General features: G+C 38.7%; 1 protein-coding gene across 1 annotated transcript in view; it reads right to left on the reverse strand.

Annotated features, from left to right (window-relative positions):
* Positions 1-21,953, reverse strand: part of TACR3 (tachykinin receptor 3) — a 35,838-nt gene extending 13,885 nt beyond the window's left edge. The window contains exons 1-3 of the mRNA XM_058024750.1: positions 21,478-21,953; positions 8,602-8,790; positions 6,735-6,885 (exon numbers count right to left, since the gene is read on the reverse strand). Coding sequence (XP_057880733.1) covers positions 6,735-6,885; positions 8,602-8,790; positions 21,478-21,953 — 816 coding nt within the window. The remainder of the gene's footprint in view (positions 1-6,734; positions 6,886-8,601; positions 8,791-21,477) is intronic.
* Positions 21,954-22,783: the final 830 nt, after the last annotated feature.

The raw sequence follows: 22,783 nt of genomic DNA on the forward strand, positions 1-22,783 counted from the left end.
AAAGAGGAGGAGACAAATATTATTGACTCATTATAGCAAGACCAGGCCATCCATTTCATGAAAGGAAAAAAATGAAATATTAGGATGTTCTAGATGAGGCATTTTTAGTAGAGAACAGGGAGTTACCCCTGTGGACAACCATAGTGACACTACGTTGCTGGCTTTCCTTGTCTGGTTTTGATCACTTGTTGCATAAAGATGTTATATAGAAGAAAATTAGAATCACTAGTTTCATTTATGTAACAAATGTAAACAAAGAGAGAAGAAATGGACATAAAAAAAATAAAAAGCTGTAAACATGACACCAATGAGGGATGTTAAGTAATTAATTAAGCTAACTGAAAATAACAGCATAGAGCTGTCTATAAAGAAATTTAGCTGGAAAACTGAACTCTGGTTTGTGTCATTTTTACAAGATGGAGGTTTAAGATGATATCAGAGGAATTCTCTAAGAGTTGTTTGTGGTGACAGGCCTGAGGGCTGGTTCCTGTTCTGTTTTCATTTAATGTTTTACCATTGAAAGAACACAAACTGACACTCAGTGAATAAGTGGAGAAAGCACTGGACAGCACAGTTTGAAATCTTACAGTGTCTGGCAAACAAGGGATGAGTTTGTTTTCTAAAGAGCCTTTAAAACCATCTGAGAATTCCTTCTTCCCGTTTTCTTTTTCCTTACGTTACGTAAGAAATGTGACCTTGTCAAACACAAAACTTTCCATGACTCATTGATATGGAAATCTTCAAAAGTATTTAATTTTGAGAGTAGCTTCACAAAATCTGAGATACATGACTACATGATTATAACCTCAGAGGAGACTGACTTAAAAGTATGAAATCATATAGTCAGATTAATCACTTCAGAAACTTTTTGGTCACTTTGTTTTTTGCTTAGGGGAAACACAATGTATGAGCATAAGCTGCCCCTTTGGTATTTTTGTTACACCCTCAGTTGCCTGAGGAATTAATTAGGGACATTTCTATGTAAGGACTGCAGTCTTAAAAAGCATCTCTGTTTCTATTGATTGTTGGCTGATACCAGAGCAGTGGAGTGCCCAGAAGTGGTGCTGGCTGGGGCGAGTTGTTCTTCAACCTCATATTGCTAAGCCTTTTTTCTTTTTGAATGTGCTGAACAATGATTGCTAAATTTGTCAATGTGGCTGCGCTCAAGTACACCTGTGGCTTTCAATCATGGTAGAGCTTTGGCCAGCAAGGTGCTCACAGTGCATCAGCATTTTGGATAAATGATAATTTAACTGTAGCTGTATGAAATTTCAGCTAGTCAAGCCATACAGCCACCCACACATTACAATATAAGCCATTGTGCTATGACTGTTAGATCAGTGAGATCACCTCTTCTTAAAATAGTGTTTATTTCTCCAGCTTAATCTTCTATGTTAGCTCTCTTTTAGTATTTATTTAGTCTGTTTTGTACTTTGTTTTCATTGCCACTCTCTGCAAAGTCAAAGAGAAGATGCATTTACAGAAGATGTGTATCGATGGACCAAAAAATTATACAGGCCCCTATTTTTGTCAGGAGATGCACAGTATTCCTAGAAAACTGAGCTTCTGCACCTCATTACCCCACAACAGGATGAGTAGGTTGTTTCACATATCACTCCCAGAAATGTAAGATCAGCTTAAGGGAAGAGGTATGTCTGACCACCCTGGCAGTCATTCCTGCCTGGGTGCACAAGCACAAATGAATCTTCAAGGTGGAAATGCTCGTGTCCCATGAATAAGTAAATGATGAGGATGGCACCATGGCAATGTGAGTTCTCCTCAGCAGACTGCTGTTGCATGGCAGGTTTGGGTGATCTGTAGTCCTAGAATGTATGTAGGGTGAAGATGCCTTCACTGTACATACAGGGTGTTCTAGGATTTGCTTCTCTTTGCACACTTAAACATGTCTAGTGAATATTTTGACATGTGCAGCCTTGGTAAACCATTACCCGAAAAAAGACCATAAAATTGTGTTTCTTACTGTCTGACTTTTAAAAACAGTTGATGTTTCAGTGTATATAAGGGCATCAGCTGTCAAGATTGGGCTTTCCCTAGAAATCTGTATTACAAATTTGTGTAGAGTAATTGACTGCAGAGGGGAATTAATTGAATTTAGGATAATCAAGTTATATTTACTTTCTGCTGCATTAAACTTCTATTCCCTATGTCATTTTGAAAATGGCATAAGGGAGTGGAGACTACAGTGCTGGTTCCCATGCTGGGATAAGCCAGAAGATGGGTTGCTTTAATAACTGGTTTTAAATAACTGACTGAAGATTTTAAACTTACCATGTATTTATGCAGTCCCATGAGAAAGCAATTACTTTCCAACCTTGAAGAAGTCTAAACAAATATGTAGGATAAAAGTGAAGTTTCAAGATGGTGTAGGAAGTCACATGCAAGACAAAACCTTGGAGCCAGAGTATCAAAACATTTTGTTTCACATGGCTGGATGCAAACTTTCACAAAAGGTTTTATGAATGGAGCAATATCTAACCCTAGTCTGTCTGTCTAGGCCTAGTGCTGCTTGTTAACTAGAAGGATCTCTCATTTTAGAGTTAATTATTGGCTATCATCTGATCTGTGAGCTCATAGTGTAATATTTCATCACCTATTTATTTTGAATAAGCTTTATATTATGAGTATTGTTTTTTCAAATCTGTCAGCCCATAATTAATTCAGTATTTCAAGGGTTTTGATGCCGTACTGCAATGTTTTAGGCTTTGACTTCTTGGGGTTTTTTCCTTTCCTCTTTTTTCCTGCCTCTTCTCCACAATAAATTACTCCATAGAGCAGCAATTAATCTTTTTTTCTGGTCTGACCTGTTTGGCTACCTTTTAATGCCAGCAAAAGTATCATTATTTCTAACTAGTGCTTCTCTTTGTAAAGTGGGGTATAAAATACATATTAAAGTGTTTTCATGTAATTTATTAATATGTGATAAAGAAATAAAAAAGGAAAATCTGCATTTTTAGTGGCATTGAAAGCCAGTGAGAAATCAGGAGTATTTTTATGGCTACACTGCTATGTAAAAACAGGAGCATAAAGACATAGGACAGTTCCTTCTAGATCAGACTGCTGCCCATCTATCCTACTGTTCTGTCTCAGAGGCAGTAGAAGGTGCTGTTTACCCCATAAACCTGGCAATTTTCCATCTTCTATTTTCCTGATACTGTCCCAGCACCCAGGATTGTTTTAAAGAGGAGTGCATCTCTGATTCATCCTTTCAGTATCTACTTGGACATTAGGGAGAAATTTTGGACATCGGGAAGGATTTCTTCATTGAAAGGGTTGTCAGTCATTGGAAAATGCTGCCCAGAGACATGGTGGAGTCACTATATCTGAAAGTGTTCAAGAAATAAATGGACATGGCACTTAGTGTTGTGGTCTGGTTGACAGTGGAGACTGGTCAGAGGTTGGACTCGTTGATCGTGGAGGTCTTTTCCAACCTTTTTCACCTCTATGATTTATGAATTTATTGCTTGTTAATTTTTCAAAACCCTTTCTGAAATCTGTGAGGTCATGAGCATCTGGCAGGAGAACCTCTCAGATGCCCTTCACTGACTTTTAAATTACACGTTCTTAAAATGCTCTCACTTCTACCAGCCTTGTGCTCCTCTCCTATTGGTTCTTGCATTTCAGGATTTGGTGACCAACAGTTCTTCAGTCACTTTATCCACTACCTTTGTGTTTCTCTAAACGCTGACACCTTGTCCCTTGGCCTCCTCATCTCCAAACTAAAAAGTGCTGGCCATTTTAATCACTTCATAAGTCCTTTGATCATTTTTAGGTGCCCTTCTTTGGACTTTCTCTAAATCTATGAAAAGGAGGGGTAAGGAAAAAAGAACAAACCAGAGAAATATGTGTGAAGTGTTCATACTGGAGTTCTCACAAAGGCTGTGAGAAGCAAACATATGGGACTTTTTTTCTCATTTTATATTCAAAATTGAGTAAAAGAAACACATTGAAACAATGTGTCTTTTAATCAATCTTCGTTGCTAAAATAAATTGAGATGACACCTCAAGCTGTGTTAAGAGAAGCAGAAAATGCAGAAGTATAAGTGTGGAGGAATGAAAATTACTGAAAAAGATGCCTGGTGACATACTATCACAAAGTAACAGTCATAAGTAAAAAGAACAGTAAAGAAAATACAAAAGTTAAGGAGAGCATTTTCTGCTGCTCTGTATTCTTCCCATTGTGGCCAGGCAATAGCATCTTTTGATGAGATAAATGTTCTTTTTTCAGCAATCTGTTGTATCAGAATTGTACCTCTTGATAAAAACAATACTAACTGATTTTACTTGCAGTACATTATTATTTCCTCATATGGTTTAAGTAAAGCTGAAAGAAGGATTGGAACTTTTTAGATAGCAAAAGCAGAGTGTGGAGGCAACATCTGAGAGCAAGGATTTGCAGTGGATATAAAGAACATTTTGGCCTAGCAAATCTTACAATAATATTATGAGACACTTGTACAAACTTGTTATGTGTGACACCACTGAAACTATAATTCCATATTATGAAAATAGGAATTGCAGGAGAAGAGATGATGCTCAGCTGGACATTAGTCAGTCTCATGCCAGGAGCTTTAAGAAGAAGGGATAATGGCTGCAAAGTCCCCGCATGTAGCAAATGTTCAGAAGTTCAAAAACTGATACCAGGCAGATTTAAACGGGACAGTCCCTGAGATATTTGAGCTGTGTGTCAAGGGAAAAAAAAAGGGTTTTGTAGTTTCATCCAGTCCGGAATTTCTAAATATTTGGTCTTTGACCTTACTGATACTAAGGATGACTTTGTGTTGTCCAGCCTACAGTGTGTAGTGTGAAATTCTTTGAATCCTTCATCCCTTAATGATGCTTTCAGGAGGATTCAGGACTGTATTGCCCAATCATATATCTGAAGTGATGAGACTATCTGTTGAACTACTAACAGCTTTGTCAAGCTTCAAATCTTTTGCCGCCAAACATTGTTTACTTTAAAGGTCTTGCATGAACTGTTCACTACCTTCTTAATATTAAATACCATTTCAAACAACCCTAATCAGACACCTTTGTGCTGTAACATTGCCTGATATGAAACAGTCAGCTTTTATATTTCTTCTTCATTATAAGTGCATAGGTTTTCCATATGTCTTGATACCTATATACTAAATAGCAAGAGAAACAGATTATTTCTTTGCCTGAAAGGGGCAAAGCACTAGCTCTGTTATGAGAGGCGGGCTGAGTTATGGCTTTATTTGAATTCCAGTCCGTTAGTTCCTCTCCATGAATAACCAATTATGATTCATCTTTCCAAATGCCAGTTATTTCATAAATCCTGTTGGAGAGCACAGCAGTGTAGCTAAAGTGCTGTCATGGAGCTCTACCCATAAAGTCACTGATGCAGTTATAATATATCTGCACATAATTTAATTCCCCTGTTGCATGTCTTGAAGGTAGGCATCTCTTTACTCTCACATTTAAAATCCTTTAATTAGGGATGCTTTTCCTTGTCTCTTGTATATATTTAGAATTCTAAACAGGTGCTGTTTTTAAAGTATTCAAGGGATTTAATTGGGCTCTCTGTTTCATATAGTAAAAACCAGATTTGGTCTTCAGAGACCTCTAGTTTCTATGTCACAAGGTGATTATTTTACTTAGTCATTTTGATAACAGGTCCTGCAGTTCTGGCATGTCCTGGTTCTGCAATAATTTAATAACTTCCCTTCCACATTTGCTTTTGCAAGATGTATCTGTTACAGAAAGTTATTTCTGCAGTGTCCTGAAAGAAATGAAAATGTTAGTGTTCTCCAGAATTTGCAGGAGATCTCATGTTCTGTCAGGACCCAATATGCCCCACTCTGCTGTTGCTGCAGCCCAGTAGCATATTCCACTGTTCAAACATACAGCAACAGGAAGCAAACTGGGCAACTGCAAATGTGCTCATCATTGTGAATTAGAAGTTTGTATTAGGGTACCATTTTTTTCAAGTCTGAAAGGTTAAATACATTTTTGTATAAAAAATTGTGTCAGAAATAAAAATGTAGAAGGCTGTCTTACTAAATAAGAAAAGTTAGGTTAAGAAAAAGAATGTTGTAGGAAAGAAACCTTCATTGCACTGCAGCGTTAGGAAAACTGAACTGGAGATGGTCAAATAGTTAACAAGCAATCCCAAGTCTAGTTAGTTTAAGCAATACCTACAGTGAAAGGGATTGAAAGAAAATATCTGGGAAAACTTGTTTGCATTTCTCACAATAAAGTTATTGTTTAAAAATCTAATTTATATATTACAAGGAGGCTGATCAGTGCTTATCTCAAATATGCATGGACCTTAATCACCTGACAGTTACAGCAAGATTCCCTTTTGTTTCAGTAGGATAATAATCTTACCTAACAAGAGCTAATGGTTTGCTAGCCCATTGTTCAAAAGTCAGTTTCTTAACTCTCTGAAGGCTAAACTTTTTTGCCTTAGCTTCCACTTAGCAGACGCAGTGTGTGCTGCTACATGTGGAGTAAGAAGTTAAAACCCAAATGTTTCCTTTATTTAATGACAAACATTAATGTTATGAAAAGAACAGCCAGTGAACAGAGAAGACAACTTGTCAAACTTAATCAAATTTTGTATTGAAGCTGATCTCTCATTACTGCTATTTCAAGTGATTTGATGTTTCTGAAAGAATTTACTGTGATATGTTGCAACACAATTGCAGATGATTTTATAAGTATTCACTTAGTGGGATTTACTGGAACAGTACCTTTCTCTTAGCTTTGAGCTGCTCGTGATATTTGTTGGATGTGTCGCCTGGTATTTCTCCTCCCCAGAGGGTAATTCCCACCATGGAATAAGTGATGCCCATGATGAGCAGTGGGAAGCAGTAGACCAGCACAATCACAATAACATGATACCTGCAATGAAAAGATAGTAAGGTGGTAAGTGCCTTCAGAGGAGCTATACCAATGGAATGGGCTGCTAGAAGTCAAGACTTCTATTTTAGCACAAAGCATGTTTTATATTAACTGGCTAGTCCTTGGTGTTTTCACTGTCTTTTTGAAAGTCTGGAATTGCACTGCAAATTTATGTACATTTTAATGCATGTGCTTTGTGGGGTGTCTAATGCTGAGCCTGGACTAGTGTATTATGAGTGACTCTATGGTTATTCTGATTAGCGACTGCAGAATAGGGTGGGTTTGTCCATAACTAGCTGAGTTGATTTAATTGCACAAACAAGTATCACGAGGGAAAGCTAGGCATTTGGAGCTCTAGGCTGGACTATAAAATAAAGAGGAAAGTAAGTATTTTAGTGATATATTGATGCAAAACCCCTGATAAAAGTCCTATCACCCACCATTCTTCATATGGCCCATCTGTGCACACAGACAACACAAATCTGTGTGCAGTATAGTCACTGCTGCTGATGTCAGCACTGGGAAAACAAAGATCATTTCTTTTGCCTCCTGCGAGTTCCTGGTTAAATGTCAACTTCAGATGAAATCCTAGTGAATGATAAGTGAAGGATCCCCAACAGTCACTGAGAGTGACCTTCCTGCCCTAAAGAGAAATGTCTGTGAGTGGCTCCTAAAGTTATAAAAATTATATGTGGCTAGGATGTCTTTCACCTGCCTCATAAAGAGCAAAAGGTCAAATTTGATTCCAGATAGTTACAAAGACTTTCAGCCTTGAACACAATATTTTTCTTAAATGTCAGTGATGACATGAAAGGACAGATGCCTAAGTAGCCACTTATTCCTAACTCTACCAGAGGGATAAATAAGATATATTTAATTTAATTGACTGATATTCTCACATTCAGAAAGTGGAACCAGTTACAGGTTATCCAGTTTTTTCTTTTGGACTAATATCTGACATAAGTAACAGAATGAAGTGGCAAAATCCAGCCCTCCCATGGAGAATTCTAGAGAAAAAAACAGCTGGTTAGGGCCTTCTCATTCTCTACAATTACCTGAAAGTAGATTGTAGTGAGATGGATGTTTGTCTCTTCTCCCTAGTTACAAGAGAAGAAATAGCTTCAGGCTGTGCCAGGGAAGGTTTAGACTGACTATTAGGAAAATTTTATTCATGAGAAGGGTTGTCAAGCATTGGCACAGGCTGCCCAGAGAATCAATTGATTCACCATCCCTGGGTTTATTGAAAAAAACCTGTGAACGTGGCACTCAGGGACATGGTCTAGTGGCGGACTTGGTAGTGTAGGGTCAGTGGTTGAACTTGATGACCTTAGAAGTCTTTTCCAACCTAAATGATTCTAAGGAGAGACTAGAAAGCCTTTTTTTTTTTCCTGGTTAGGATAAAGAGGAAGCTTGCTTTGAATTGCATGTTATGTTCCCAGTTCTGACCATCTCTGTCTGTATAGAAGTAGTGATCTTATATGCAGCAATGATGGTAAAAGTGCAGCACAGGAGGGAGCACACTCAGATGTGGAAGAGAATAAATTTGTTCTGTTTATCACACATAATGCTTTATCATCCATAGAAAACTGCATTTCTCAGTGATCAAAGCTGTTAGTTATTCTGCGTGTAGAGTATCTGCACAATGCCAGAGATTTTGCCAAGTCCATTGCAAGTCTCGACATCACCATGCACAAGTTTAAAAGAACAAAAGCTTACGTAAAATGCTGTTTTGGACCACCTGGCCATGCTACATAGCAAAGAGTTCTCCCAGGCATCACCTTGGTTATGGAGTATAGGCACTGGGGAAAGGCCAACAGGAATGCCAAAATCCATATGCTCCCAATGACCACCTTGGTAGCAGTTGCAGAGAGCCTAGGTTTCAAGGGATCAATAATGGCCATATATCTGTAAAAGAAAACAAAAACCTCTGTGTAAGAACTCTTCATAAATTCAAATGTATCTAGAATCAGCCAAAGCTTAGGGTAAAAGTGGAGATATTTGTCTTCCTGCAGTTCTGATGTTGCTGTGCTCTTTGTGTGGTTCTGCTCCAGTGAAGGCAGCACTGAAAGGAGAAGCAGGTTCATTGGATATTATTTTGCAGCCATGGGACACCCAGTTAATCATATGTACTATCAGTAAAGAAACTATTTTGCGAAAAGTTAGACAATTCTGTTACTGTACAGCCTGATGGAAAAGCACAATGCAGCTGAATCCTCTGTTACTTTGCTAGGTCATACAACATTTATTTCTTATACAAAATGTTGCAGCCAAGCTGTCAGGATTAATAGTCATCTGTCCCAAAGCTACAGGAATCTGGTAAGTCCACATGTATTTATTTCAGTAGAGAGAGACTGACTTCAGATTGTCTGCCAAAGAACACCAGAGCAACTGATTCATACAGAGAACTGAGAGAAGAGCCAGTTTAGAACTGGTAAAAGCATTAAGGGAAATAGATGCATAAAGCAAGAAAACATCTCATTTGCCTTCTCAGTTCCCGTGCTCCCAGGAAGGATAGCATTCTTTGTCCTGGCCCATAATTGTATTGGCAATTCAGGTATGCTGGTAACCTTAGAAGAACATGCAAAAAAAGAATCAAAATGTTTAAGTAATTACAATTAAAAGTTTAGAAAAAAAAGCAATGAGAAAAAGCATCTAAATCAACAGTAATAGAAAAACAAGTCTTGTTTTCTGTTTTTTTTTATTTCTGTTACAGATGCGAGGAATAAGGGAGACACAAAATTTGTGTCAACCATTTTTTGATTAATATCTTGTGTTTGCTGCAATTGAAAGACTCATACTCATTTCAAATAAGTGGAGTAATATATTTTAATTGTTACGGTACACATCTAGGTTCTTGGCAGACTTGTCCAAGGTTTTTACATATCGACATTAGCCATGAGACAATAACAATAATATTTATTAAATAATGTTTCTGATAAGAATTTGTGCAAGAATCTTTTACATCCATATTTACATGCTGTGGTACACAAATTTTACTCAAGATAATCTTATTTTTTTGGAAATTTTATCTTTGACAGATGAGTAATTACAGAACAGATATTTGTTTTAGCAAAGCTAACTCTGTTTATAGTTAATGATAAAATATGTGATAAATCCAACATTGGTAAAAATAGTGCTATGCCTTTTCTAGTAGACATAACTGCCCTAGTATCTTAAAACATCTAAGTGCTGTCAGAAAAAGGGAGCGATCTAAAACAGCTTCAGTTCAGTTCTGAATCATCAGTTTCCATATCTGGAATTTCAAGTTTGGTAATTTTTTTGTTTTCACTGCACTTTGATATTTTTTCTCTGTAGGGTAACAGTTAGTTCCCCTCTCTTTCACGTGTCTTTGGCTTTTTATTGTGTTAGGTATTACATAGTATGAAATAGTTTTGAGTGCTGGGTGTCTTCTGTTTCTTGAGAACAGCAGTTGGATTGTTGCCCTCTTCTACCTGGTTCCTTTCTCCTCTGAAGAGTAAGTACCACTTGGTAAAGAAGTCAAGTTTGTAGTCATGTGCCCTGTCTTTCATATTGAGCTGGCTTTTGTGTGGACTGCCAAGCACTGTCCAAATATTTGAAGATCTTTACTTGTAGTAAGTGATAAGCTGTAAGCAAATAATAATCTCACATGCTTGTGAGATTCTTGAGGCATCTCCTTCTAGCCTGGAATCATTCCTTCAAATTGCTACTTTTATTCAGATTGCACATTGCTATTATTTTATATGCTATTGTCAGATTTCTGTTACATTCACATTATTCTTATTCCCAGTTATATTAATCTTACTCCCAATAGATACCAACAGTAGTTCTTGTTGCCTAAGATAAAATTTGGTTATTTTATCTCCCTGTCTGCCCTTTAAAGACATGGATTGTTTGGGTGAAGTGACTCATACAGCTGTACTGATGGAAATTTTAACAACTGGCTGTCTGAGTAAAATAAGTCAAAGGCCAAGCATCAGATAAAAAGCACACTATTTATTTTTAGAGTTCAAATTTGAATGATAAGCCAACGGCCCAGCTATTGCACAAGATTGATTACAAATATGTCGCAGGCAGTCATTCTAACAAGCAAAATGGAAAGGAAGTAGGGGAGCTTTGACTATTCCCTCAATAATAGCTTTGTTCTGGATAGATTTAGTGGAGAGTATTGACAGCTCTGTTCCAGAGCCTTTGATAACAAATCTAAGTTATTCTACTTTGCCTGTACACTAACAATTACAGTGTGTTCTCTAAGTGTAAGTTCTCTAAGTGGCTTTTCTTAGAAACAAAATTGCTTCATTAACATAGTGAGATATTGCTTTATAACTGCAATTATTACATTCACTCAGATTTGTCATACGTGTTTGGTAGCATTTTCTTAGGGAAACCATCATTGCCAGAAGTAAAGTAGAAAATGTGGATTGAGCCTTTATTGAAGGTCAAGAACTACCTCCACGTTTGAACAGAATCTGGATGTTATCTCTGTAGCCAAAAGAAGCCTTGAAAAGGAGTTCTTCCTGCACTGTTAGCTGTCATTTGCAAAGGAGGCACACATGCTCCTGCTTATGATTTTGTTTGCTGTAAATGTTATCTTGCCATTACAAGTATCTATGGCTAGTTTGTCTATCTCTTTAGGCTCAATCTGAAGTAGCGGTCACTAAATTTTTGGTTTGCTCTCACTTTTGATCTCTCTCCATTCAGCAAGGGTGCTTCCAGCAGGAATGAAAGCTCCTGCTAGCACAGGCTAGAGGTTCCATGCTTAGGTGTTGCTCAGAAAATCAGTGAGGTAAGGAGGCTAAGGATAGGATAGTGGGTATGTATAATGAACATATTGCCCCTGAATATTACGATTGCTCTGTATGATATCCTTACATATATTAAGGATGGAAAAATGCCACTTACAAGGGGGAAGAGTAGACATGTTATCTGAATTGTGCAGTGAATGGTGCTGAACATGGTGTAGAAATAGAAGAAATGTTTGAATAGGCCAGGAGTGAAAGGGAGAATGATGAGATATATAGGATCTAGCAAAAGAACTGAGACTAGGGAGCAGTTTGTTGAATGAAAAAAATCGGAGTGAAAAGAGAAAAATGAGAAACTAGTAGGAGAAGCAAAGAAATGAGAATTGTAGAATAACACCATATAGAAATTGTGTTGAGAGAGGAGAGAGTAAGAAAGGAAACTGGGGGTCATGTGAGAGCAAAAGACATGACAGAAATCAGCCCTAGCGTAGCAGAGATTCCAAGGTAAGTAGATGTGGTAAAAAACCAGAACATTTTGGCAGTGTGGCTTGGTGGCAAGCCCTTCTGCCTCTGCAGCTGTATGGGAGAGAACTCCCAGAGAGTTTTTCCTCTCTGTAATCAGCCAACCATAAACAACATGCAAAGGGAACAGCAGGACTTCTTGGGTGCTCCGATGTCATCTGTCTTACAGACTGTTCTGCTACTCCACAGTTCTTTCAAGTTGTCTGAGCTTCATCATAGAATCATAAAATAAGCTGAGTTGAAAGCAACTCATGAGAGTCAGAGTCCAGCTCCTGACCCTGCACAGGACCATCCCCAAGAATCACACTGTGTGCCTGAGAGCATTATCCAGCTGACGCAGACTGTGCTGTGCCCACTTCCCTGGGGAGCCTGTTCCAGTGCCCAAGCACCCTGACAGTGAAGAACCTTTTCCTGATACTTGAGCTAAACCTCTCCTGACTCAGCTTCATGCTGTTCCTCCAGGTCCTGTCACTGGTCAGGAGGGTGAGCAAATTGCTGCCTGTTCTTGTGCTTTCCCTTCTGAGGATGCTAAAGACTGCAGTGAGGTCTTCCCTCAGTTTCCTCTGCTCTAGGCTGAGCAATCCAAGTGACCTCAGCCACTCCTCATAAGGGTTCCCCTCCAGACCCTTCTCCAGCCTTGTGGTCCTCCTGTAGATGCCCTCTAGATAGAGTAATGCCTTTATGTTATAGTGCCCCAAATTTATGCAGTTGTTCTGAAGCCAGTGACAAATGCAGAAGCCCTCATAGGTTCACCATGTTCTGTGACATTTATATGCAGACCTTGTACCTCTCCACACCTCCTCTCTAGGGACAGTAAAAGGTGATAGGTATTTGAGCTGAAGTAGAATTTCTAATGGCTACAAGCAACTGAAGCCTTGTTACACCACTGAAAAGCATTCTGGAGCCACGCAGACATTTTTTCAGTAGGGTGCTGTGACAATTTGCTTTGCAGTCTTTGGACAGTAACTGTTCAGTCTGTCAACAGGCTTGAGCAGGGTGGTTCACTGCTGAATAAAGGAGTCTGAACTCCCACTGAGGTGGTTTGATTTAAAGATGGGCCTTGTAATGATTTCTCACTCCAGGGGGAGCTGCTGATAGTGCCACAGATAGTTTATTTTACCCAACAAAGCAGGGATGTACTGCTGAAAGGAATGAACTCATGATACTCATTTATCACAACAAGCAAAAATTATTATTACCCCACCCAACAAAACATTTATACTTGGAAAATAATTATAAGATGGAATATGCATATTTAGAAATGCAGGAATGGAAATATGTACAGGTAGAGTTCAAGCTAGCACTTCCAAGAATGTGGGTTGCTCAACAACTGCACCATGTTCTACCGCGTACGTGTATGACTCCAAAGCATTTTAGGTAGCACTTTAGGTTCATATGCACATCATTAGCACATGATTTTTTTTTTTTTTTGTGGCCATATGACATCCCACTGTCATCACTTCTCTTACACCTTTATCTTGTATTAATCTTTGTCCCTAATTGATTACTACTGAAGTCAGCAAGAGTCTTTCCACTGAGTTTAATGAGAAATCATTCAGGCTGCATGCTACAATGGCTGGTGCATCATGGTGTACTTGCTGCTGCACTCTTTTCGTAGCTGCTGGGGTCAGAACAGATCCAGTTCCCTTCTGAACTGCTCTGTTTGTCTAGAGTCTACAATTTAGACTCTTCTTTTCATGTGTCTTGGGTTCACCAAATCAAGAAAATCTGTTTTCTCAGAAATAGAGAGTCTTCTTTTGAATAACATTGATAAACTCTTTAAGCCAGTAGTTTTAATGGCTGCATAATCATATATCTCTCTTACAGTTTTCAAGTAATATGAGCCAAATAGCTGCTAAATACTATAAAAGCTTGAGAAATTTTTGTATTATGGTCCCAACAATGGAAAAGATTAAAAATAAACCTAATTTGTCTTTTTGTAAAATAGCATAGACTGGCTAATACAGCCAGGAAGACCTTTCGTCTTTAACACATCATTTAGAAAATTGTGGCAAAAATACACAAGATGTTATTAAAAGAAAATGGTGTTCAAAATTGGATCCTGCAAATGCCCATTTGGAGATGCAGCTGGAAGCCGTTAATCATCCTAATTTATTTGTTTCACCTGTTTACAATGTGTTTATAAACTCACATGGGGCAAAATGTAATCATCCCAGATTGTAACAGGAAATTGGAACTTGAAAAAGGAAGAGACTGAGAGAAAAATCATAATGCTTACATGTAAGTGACTTGTCAACAGGACACCGCAGAGCATGCTTCTTGCATGAATACACAGAGGCTGTTATTCCCTCAAGACAGAAGCTGATCTTAGGACTTTCTATTTAGAATCAACTGGTATTTAAAAAACTTAAGGAAATTGCTGTGATTCCCTGCCCTTGTTTAGAACATTGGTGTGGAAAACCCTCCAAAATGTAAGCTATATAGGGTAGACTAAAGGTGATGGAATGAACTGAGATTTTAAAGGCATTTTTTTGTATTATGAAAACAAAATCTCTATCTGCTACCTACTAGAGCAAGGCTCCTTCTTTTCTTGTGTGACTGGTTTGTATTCATTTATTTAGTCTGACTTTCTCTGCAGGAAGAGTGGCTGTGGGCATTTCTGTAGGACTATAACTGGCTGTTGAGACAGACTGGTTTTGCTGCCCTGAAGGGCCTGTTGTGCAGTGTTCACCTTAAAGCTAATGCCATAAAGGAGGTGTGTGACAACATGACAGGTAAACACATGGTACATTTGAGAATCAATATCCCAGGAGTATAATTTGGCCTTGATTTACCCAGAGGAATGTGTGTTGCTCTGGGTGAATGACTATTTGTGCTTTGAGCAGGGGGAAACAGTTTTTCTGAAATCAGAAGTAGCTTCCATTGCCTTGCTTACAAGCACCTCTTAACTAAAACCTAAAACCGGTAACATTGAAAGTTTCTAGGATGGCTGAGCTCTCATAAACAGTGCATTCTGCTTGAGGAGGATCTGATAACTGACAATGGGCTAGATTTTTATAAGTATGCAATTGATTTTGTGCAATGTATTCTGTATCAATGAATATTGATAGAAAAGGCCTGTCTCATAAAATGACAGACTGACTTCCCCTGACAGAGAGGTTTCTGTTTCTCCTTTTCTTTTAATATCATCTATGTAGGCTATTGAGGACCAGTATCAGTGCAAGGTCTGTAGAAACAGCTCCAGCTGCATAACCACTGTTAGTTACATTTCTTCCACTGTCATCTAGCTGGGTTCCTTCTTGTTTCTGCAGTTATCTTGAAATAATTTTATTTTAGGGAAGAACAGGTATATGAATGATACAGCTTTATTTCCTGGTTGGTAAATCAGTCAGAAAAACATGCATGTAGGCAATAATATTTAAGAAAATCAGCAAATAAACAAAACAAACTGCTCTCCCCCAAAAATTCATCACTCCAACCCTTTACTAACTTTTAAAAGTACCACAGGCCACATTGCATAGTAAACCACAGATCATATTTTAATAGTTTTCATTAAATTATAAATAAGAGTATGTATTTAAGGCTAAGATTCTGTCTAAAATGAACTTCTTGTTTGAACATAAGGTTAAAACTTAGTGGATATTTCCTCTCTGGAAGAAGAATTCTGGGGGCTTGTTGCTGTTGTAAATGTGGCTTATATTTCTCAAGATATTGGTGTATCAACCTCTTTTTTTACAGCACCTTTTGAAAGCAGCTTATTAAATAGAATATTTATTCAGTACACAACAAAAAAGAAAAAATAACTGTTACGCCTGTATTTTTTTCCAGACTGCCCCAGTATGCTTTTAATAATTTAACCCTGACATGAATTTTGACCAAAACTGGAAAAAAGTCCTGTCTTCTTGCCCAATCACCGTGAAATTGTACCATTGCAAGAAAAGGTTTGTTTTTCCTAGGCCTCTGCATGCTGAATCCTGTTGCCATTGCTTCAAAGTGTTCTGCAGAAACTATCTCACCTCTTTACCAAGAGAGAAAGAGAATGGTCAAGTCCAAAAACTATTTTAGACCCCCAGGTGAGTCCTTTGTGTTTCAGCTCTTGATATTTGAACCCTTAATGCCCTCCTATTGAACTTTCTCTCCAGTTCTGAGAATTTGTAGCTTTCAGAGGGCAGCCTAGATACTGGAACTCATAAATAAGATGTGCTTCATCTTCCAATACTCTTTGAGGAAGACAGAGAAATGGGGAAGGGATTTTCTCTTTGAATTCTATAGTTTGGCAAAGTAAGAATAGAAATAATAGCGATAATTTCTAAAGCATATCTTGCATTTTTTGCCCTTTGTGATGTGCAGTGACCAAGTCTATTTCCTGAAGTCGTGATTTTGAAGTGATCCATCAGTTTGAAAAAACATTGTGTTGCACTTTAGTATTGTAGTAGGGGTATGGCAGGTAGTTTTTTCTGTAGTTATGTGGCACCAGAGGCTTTAGGAAAAGCCAGCTAACAGTAAATGGCATTTTATGGAAAAAACCAGAAGCACTATCAATTTCTTATGGTGAAAATATTCTCAGATATGAGTGGGAGGTCTCTAGCTTGTGAAGCACAAGAAACTTGAAAAAACTCCATCTCATTTTTTGTTTTTCTTCTGATGCTCATCTCTCTCTCACAAGTCTTCAGTGCAAATTCTCACTTCTTTTTAAATGAAAACCATTTATTTTGAGACATCTAAATCTGAGGAATAGGGAATGAGAGAGGGACGAAAGGCTGCAGTTCTGTTTGAGCAGAGCTCCGTGCCAGGTGTGGCAGCTGGGCAGTGCAGGTTTCCTTCTGTCACTGCTTCAGCCTCCTCCATTCACCAGTGAGCCAAGCACAAAACACTTGGTGCCAGGCTCACATTCAAGGTTGCAAATACCAAAAGATCTTGATGTGCATCTCCTGCTGACACTGCTGCCATATCATCACAACACAGGGTCATGTCCTGTGCACTCTGTGTCTTAAACTGCCAGAAATGTTTGAGATCATTTTTATACATACACATTTCCCTGTACTTTATTATTTCTGAGCACACAAGGTAGGTAACAGATACTTAACAACAGTCAGGTAATAGATGATTTGGAAGGACTATCAGTTTAAAATGCTTATGGTGCATGAAGGCCTTGAGCAATTTGTCCCAGGAATGGGAAATCAGGCAGAGTGTGATACCAAAATGTATTCTACTGGAAAGATAAGACATTTTTGTGCCAACTGCCTACTTCAGAATTTCAGTAACATTAATTTATAGGGCATGTGGTAGTATTTTGTGACAATAATAACTGCTCTTACAGAATACATCTGGAGAGATTGAAGAGCCTAAGTGATGTTTTTGGGATGTGAGTGTGTATATATGATGAGTTTGGGTTTTATTTTATGAGGTGAATCCTGTGTTTGTCTCATGTCTATCTTCTGTTACAAGCTCGTATCATTACTTTTGCTGAAGTCTGAGTATATAGAGGGATTATTAACAGCCATCAGTAACTGAAAAATGTCACAGGAAAAAGAGAACTGACACAGTATATGTGTGCTTCTGTAAATATATTAAAAGTGAGAAAATAAAATGGGAAACTAGAATGACAGGTATTGAATAAGGATAAACATATGCTTGCTAGAAACTAGGTAATACTAAGGTTCATAAAAAAAGAGAGAAGACTGTGCAAGCAGAGAAATAAAATTGAATATTAAATATAAAGTCAAATAAAATGAAACAAATGTTTTCTGCCTTCAAAGACCAAAAACTTTCAGGTGTACTAGAAAGAAAAGAAATGGTAAGATATGAATAGGCTCAGCAACTACTCATGATTGCTATTAGAATACTTTTAAGTCACGAGGAGTTGCTTTTACGAAGAGTTAAATTCATTGACATGTGAAAATCATTATGGAATTGCAGAGAGAAAAGTAACTGAGAAAGTAATACAGTAAATGTGCTAAAACCAGGGGAAAATGCATAGCACTAAGTGCTCTAATGAAGACGTGTTATTTTGTGCTATATTGCTGCATTCCCAAACTTCCACTGTAATCATCAAGCATCTGCAGAGAATTTTTAGGCCTACACACAAAACAGGTTGTATAATGAAGCAATCTCTGGACTCAAAAGTAATTGCTGGCGTACCTGAGCCACCTTCTTTGCATGCTAAGATCTTGTAGGAAAGACAGCAGATCTTCAGTACTAGGTGGCCTAAATTCTGCATAATTTACTGTCATTAGTATGTCCAACAACTGTACAGCAGTCACACACTGTATTGCCGTGATCACAGATGGAGTTTAGGATCATGGATGGACCCTTTAGGATCATGCACTGGTAAGTGACAAGAGCATATTGGCTCCTATTCAGTTTATCTTGGACTATTTACCAGTTTATCCCCATAACATAGCTAAAGGAACTGTTGCACTGGAAGTAATGGAACTGTGCAGTGCGAGCTACAGAAGAATGCAGGAATGAATGCCTGCAGCACAGTGTAAAATCCCTGCTCCTTCTGGTGCCTGAAACAACTTGGTTTGAGTACCTGTGCCATCTCTGCAGTAGACTGCAAACAGCCGGCTGGAAAAGAAGGAGAAAGCAGGGAAAAAAACCCACTAGGAAGGGTTGGTCAGAAGTGTGAATAAAGCCACATGAATTTGAGTCTGTGTTCAAGGACCAGGATCTTCACTCTTGGATACTTTGTCAGCTCCAGATGCAGCTCACCCCCACTGCAGGAAGTGCGTAGTTCACAAAACTCTGTGTCAGCCCAGTAATCTCACAATTCACACATCTTAGAATGTCCCACAGAACCAGATGGGAAAGGAAATTTGTACTGCCCATGACCTCTGCTCAGTGATGTCCAGGTTCACAGTCACACATTTACACTCTATGAACATTTGGATGCTCTAAAGCAAGCAGTGGAGCATAACACAACATACTTTTTAGTGAGTTACTACTCATGACCTTTAGTATTTTGAGATGGTAACAATTTCTAAAGGAAAATCATCTGATTCCATCATTTCAGTTCCCTTAGCAGCTTTATCCAGATTTGTAGCTTTTGTTGTTTTAATTTTTTTAATTAAAAAAGAATGTGTAAGGATGAGTTTACTGGGTTAAAATGGCTGAACTTTTACGAAAGGCAAACGGGGAACAAAAGTTTTAAAAGGCATCCACCCAGCAGATCTTTGCCCTGGAATAGGGCAGTCTGTACATCCAAGGACATTATTTGGGATCTGTTTTGACCCTTAGGTTTCCTCAGCTTGGCAGAATTGCTTTGCCGAGGTAGCCAGGGAATATTTAAAGGCACTGAATGCATCGGGTGTGATTCGGCATAAAAGGAATAGCAGTGAGAATAGGGAAGGAGGGATAGACTGCTCTTCTGTTTGTTTTACATGATGCCGCTTGGTACTACAGAGAGTTCACCTAAACACAGCTATGCCATTGTTCATTGAGAAGATATTCATTTGCCTTTGGAGGCAGGTGAACTTGGAGGATGTAACATAGTGATTTCTTCAGGGGGTTTTCTGACAAGAACTAGATCAGAGCGAATAACAGTAGCTATTTACTCACCTCTGAGCACCAACATTTTGCACTGCTACACTAAGGAAAACATTTCCAACAGATGTATCTGTCCATTGCACTTTAGTCAGTGTGGAGCAGAGCTATTTTCTCTCACTCTGGAAATGCATTTAGATTCCTAAGGAACTGTATTCACTTTTGTTCCCAATTTCCTAACATAAATTTAGGAACTACCAAAGTAGTAAGTACTACATCTCTGTGGATAATTTTGTCAGGAAAAAATGAAATAAAACATTAGTCAGAGCATTCCTGTAACTGCTCAACTAATGACTTGATGAGCTGCAGCAGCAACTATTCAATATGCAGCTCTTGCTGTTAAATACTTCAACTAAAGCCGTTTTATGTTCCTGAAAACCTCAAGCTAGATGACAGTCTTAAGCAAAACTCAAAAAGAGGATGAAAAAATCTTTGCCCGGTCAAAGGTGGTAGCATTGGTGTTACACAATCTTCTCAATTTTTAATGGGGATTGACATTTGAGAAGATAGATCACTAGCAGGAGGAAAGTGTGCTGATTTCCTCACGTCTTCTCCCATCCTCAGAGCAGAAAAGTACAAGAGTTGCCAAGAATCTAATTTGCTCTTTCCTTTCTAGCTTTACAGAACTGAAATGCATGTAGCTGAGAGTGCCCCTGAAAATTTTCTATTAGTAGGGCAAACAGAAAAGTATTATTATGAACTTGTCCACAAGTACAAAAGGCACAACAATTTTTCCCAATCTTTTTACCTGGAAAAATGAGAAATAACATTTAAAAAGTGGATTGAATCTTATAAAACCTTAACTACCATCAGTTGGAAATACTGCAGTTCTGATAAGTCAATTCAGAAAATATGTATAATGTGATTTGAATATGTAGGAGTTTAGTGAATAATCTCAGTGCATTGCTAAGAGGAGTAAAAGATCTGAAATACAAATCAGTTAAAAAAAAAACAAAACCAAAAAACAAATGAAAAAACCCCCAGTAAGTTATATCTCCAGCACAGCAAATGTGAAAACAATAATAAAGAAACATTTCCCAGGGGAGACTCAGAACAGTCTCTGAGAAACAGAGTCCATCAATGCATCTGTGTAGGAAACTGGCAACTACATCTTCCCTCTGCTGTATGGATGTTACAACTGTCTTATTCCATTATTGTCAGGACTACAAAGGTAAAGTTTTTCCCAGATGTTTTTCCTTTGAGAGTCACAAAGCTTTATTTTGCTTCAAGAAATCAGATAAAACCTGAGTACTTTGAAACTATGTTCTTACCAGACCTCTAGATATGCACAGATGGTAATGTAAATAGTCTCATTAGTTAAAATCAGCAGGAACAAAGCATCTCAGAGCTGACTGTGAGAAAAGCTATTAAAAATGGGATCTGAAGTGATTTCTGAAGAGGAGGCAAATGCCTCTGCCATCTGCAGAAATACAGAAAAGAGGGAAATTTGAAATCCTCTCCCTTTACACACAGACACTCTGCAACTCCTTATCAGTATATATCAGATGCCTGGCTGAGAGACAGACTGTTTTCACAGTGGGAAGCAAAACCCTGAGTTGCTGTTACAGAATAAGTATTGAAAGATGGAGCACAGCTGAAGTCAAACAGAGAGAGGAAATTTTGGTATAAAAGAAAGCAGTAGAATAAAAACAATGGAAACCTGAAGAAAAAAGACCAGGAGGAAAAGAGTGTTAGGAAGAGATCCTAAAGAAGCACAGAGGAGCACAGTGAATGAGCTATTGAGATCTTTGCCTCTCATCACTATGATTGTTATCTCTGCATTTTTATTTTGGCAGAGAATCTGATCTCAGTCTCTCACCCCTACACTTTTCTCTTGTCTCACCTGTCCACAGCGATGGCTGTCATGGAGTAGATGCTGGCGAAGACAGCTGTGATTGGGAAGAAGTTGTGGAAGCGGCAGTAAGCCTCTCCAAAGTACCACTCGCTGTGCAGCGCGTAGATGAAGTTGATGAGAGTATTGAAAGCAGCCATGGAGGCATCAGAGAAGGCCAGATTCACCAGGAAGTAATTTGTCACTGTCCTCATGCGCTTGTGAGCCAGGATAATCCAGATGACAATCAGGTTCCCAAAAACGGCCACCGCCACCACGCCACCGTAAGCCAGAGACCACAGGGCAATGCGCCAGGAAGGTTGCACGAACTGATTGGAGAAGTTGCCTGCTGAGGAAGCTACAGGGGCAGAAGCATTTGCTGCTGGTGCTTCCAGAGCCTGTCCCCAGGGATCTCCTGCTTCAACAAGGCTCACGTTCCACCTGCTGCTCGTGCTCATGTTCCACTTGGCTGTGGGGACCGAAGTCATCTTGGGTGTTTCTCTCCCCTCTTCCAGGAATGATGTAGCTCTCCCACCTCCCTATCCCAACCCCCCCAAAATCCCTACCAACAGATAAGAAGAGGGAAGGAAGAGAAGGGGAAGTAAGGCAGCACAGCAGGTGCTGGAAAGGAGAGCTCTGTCAGAAAAAAATCTTTGGCTATGCTGTTCAAACTGTTAGAAATGCTCTAACGGACAAGTCAGGAGAGCTACCTTGGAGTAGAACAGCATCCTGTTTCTCCTCTGTACAGCCTCTTGCTTTTGATTTTGCTCAAGGAGAAGGGGACTGGGAGCCAAGGCACATTTTATAGGCTTGTGAGTTCCCAGCGTCACGAAGGGAGTGGAGCGATAAGCTCCATCGGCTGGTAAGCTAACAGCTCCTTCCCTCTGCTCTCCCTCCCCTTGTATGTCATTCGTTGCCAGCAGCAGGCACTTTCAGGAGCTGTGGAAAGCATCACAGGGAAAATGAATTCTCATCTCATTTATGTTGAGAGATTTGTTTTATATTGTCTTTCTTTAAGTTTCATTACTGTGCATCCTTTTTTAAATAGTCTATTTGCCCTGTGTTTGCAGTTCTAATCAGCTGGCTTAGTTGAAATTCCCAGGACTGAGGCTGCCTTTTTATTAAAGCTCTTTCCAGATGAATTTATTCCAGATCAATTCAGACCTCCTTTTTTTGCTGCTCTTTTTATTTAGTACACACTTTCCTTGAAACCATTCTGTAACTTACAGATTTAGAATAGTGATTCTTTCAGACAAACAAATACATTTTGCTGCTTTCTAATTTCACTTTTCATTCTGTAACATGTAATTGATATCAA

This window comes from Melospiza georgiana, chromosome 5 (genome assembly GCF_028018845.1).
Source record: "Melospiza georgiana isolate bMelGeo1 chromosome 5, bMelGeo1.pri, whole genome shotgun sequence".
Taxonomy (NCBI): domain Eukaryota; kingdom Metazoa; phylum Chordata; class Aves; order Passeriformes; family Passerellidae; genus Melospiza; species Melospiza georgiana.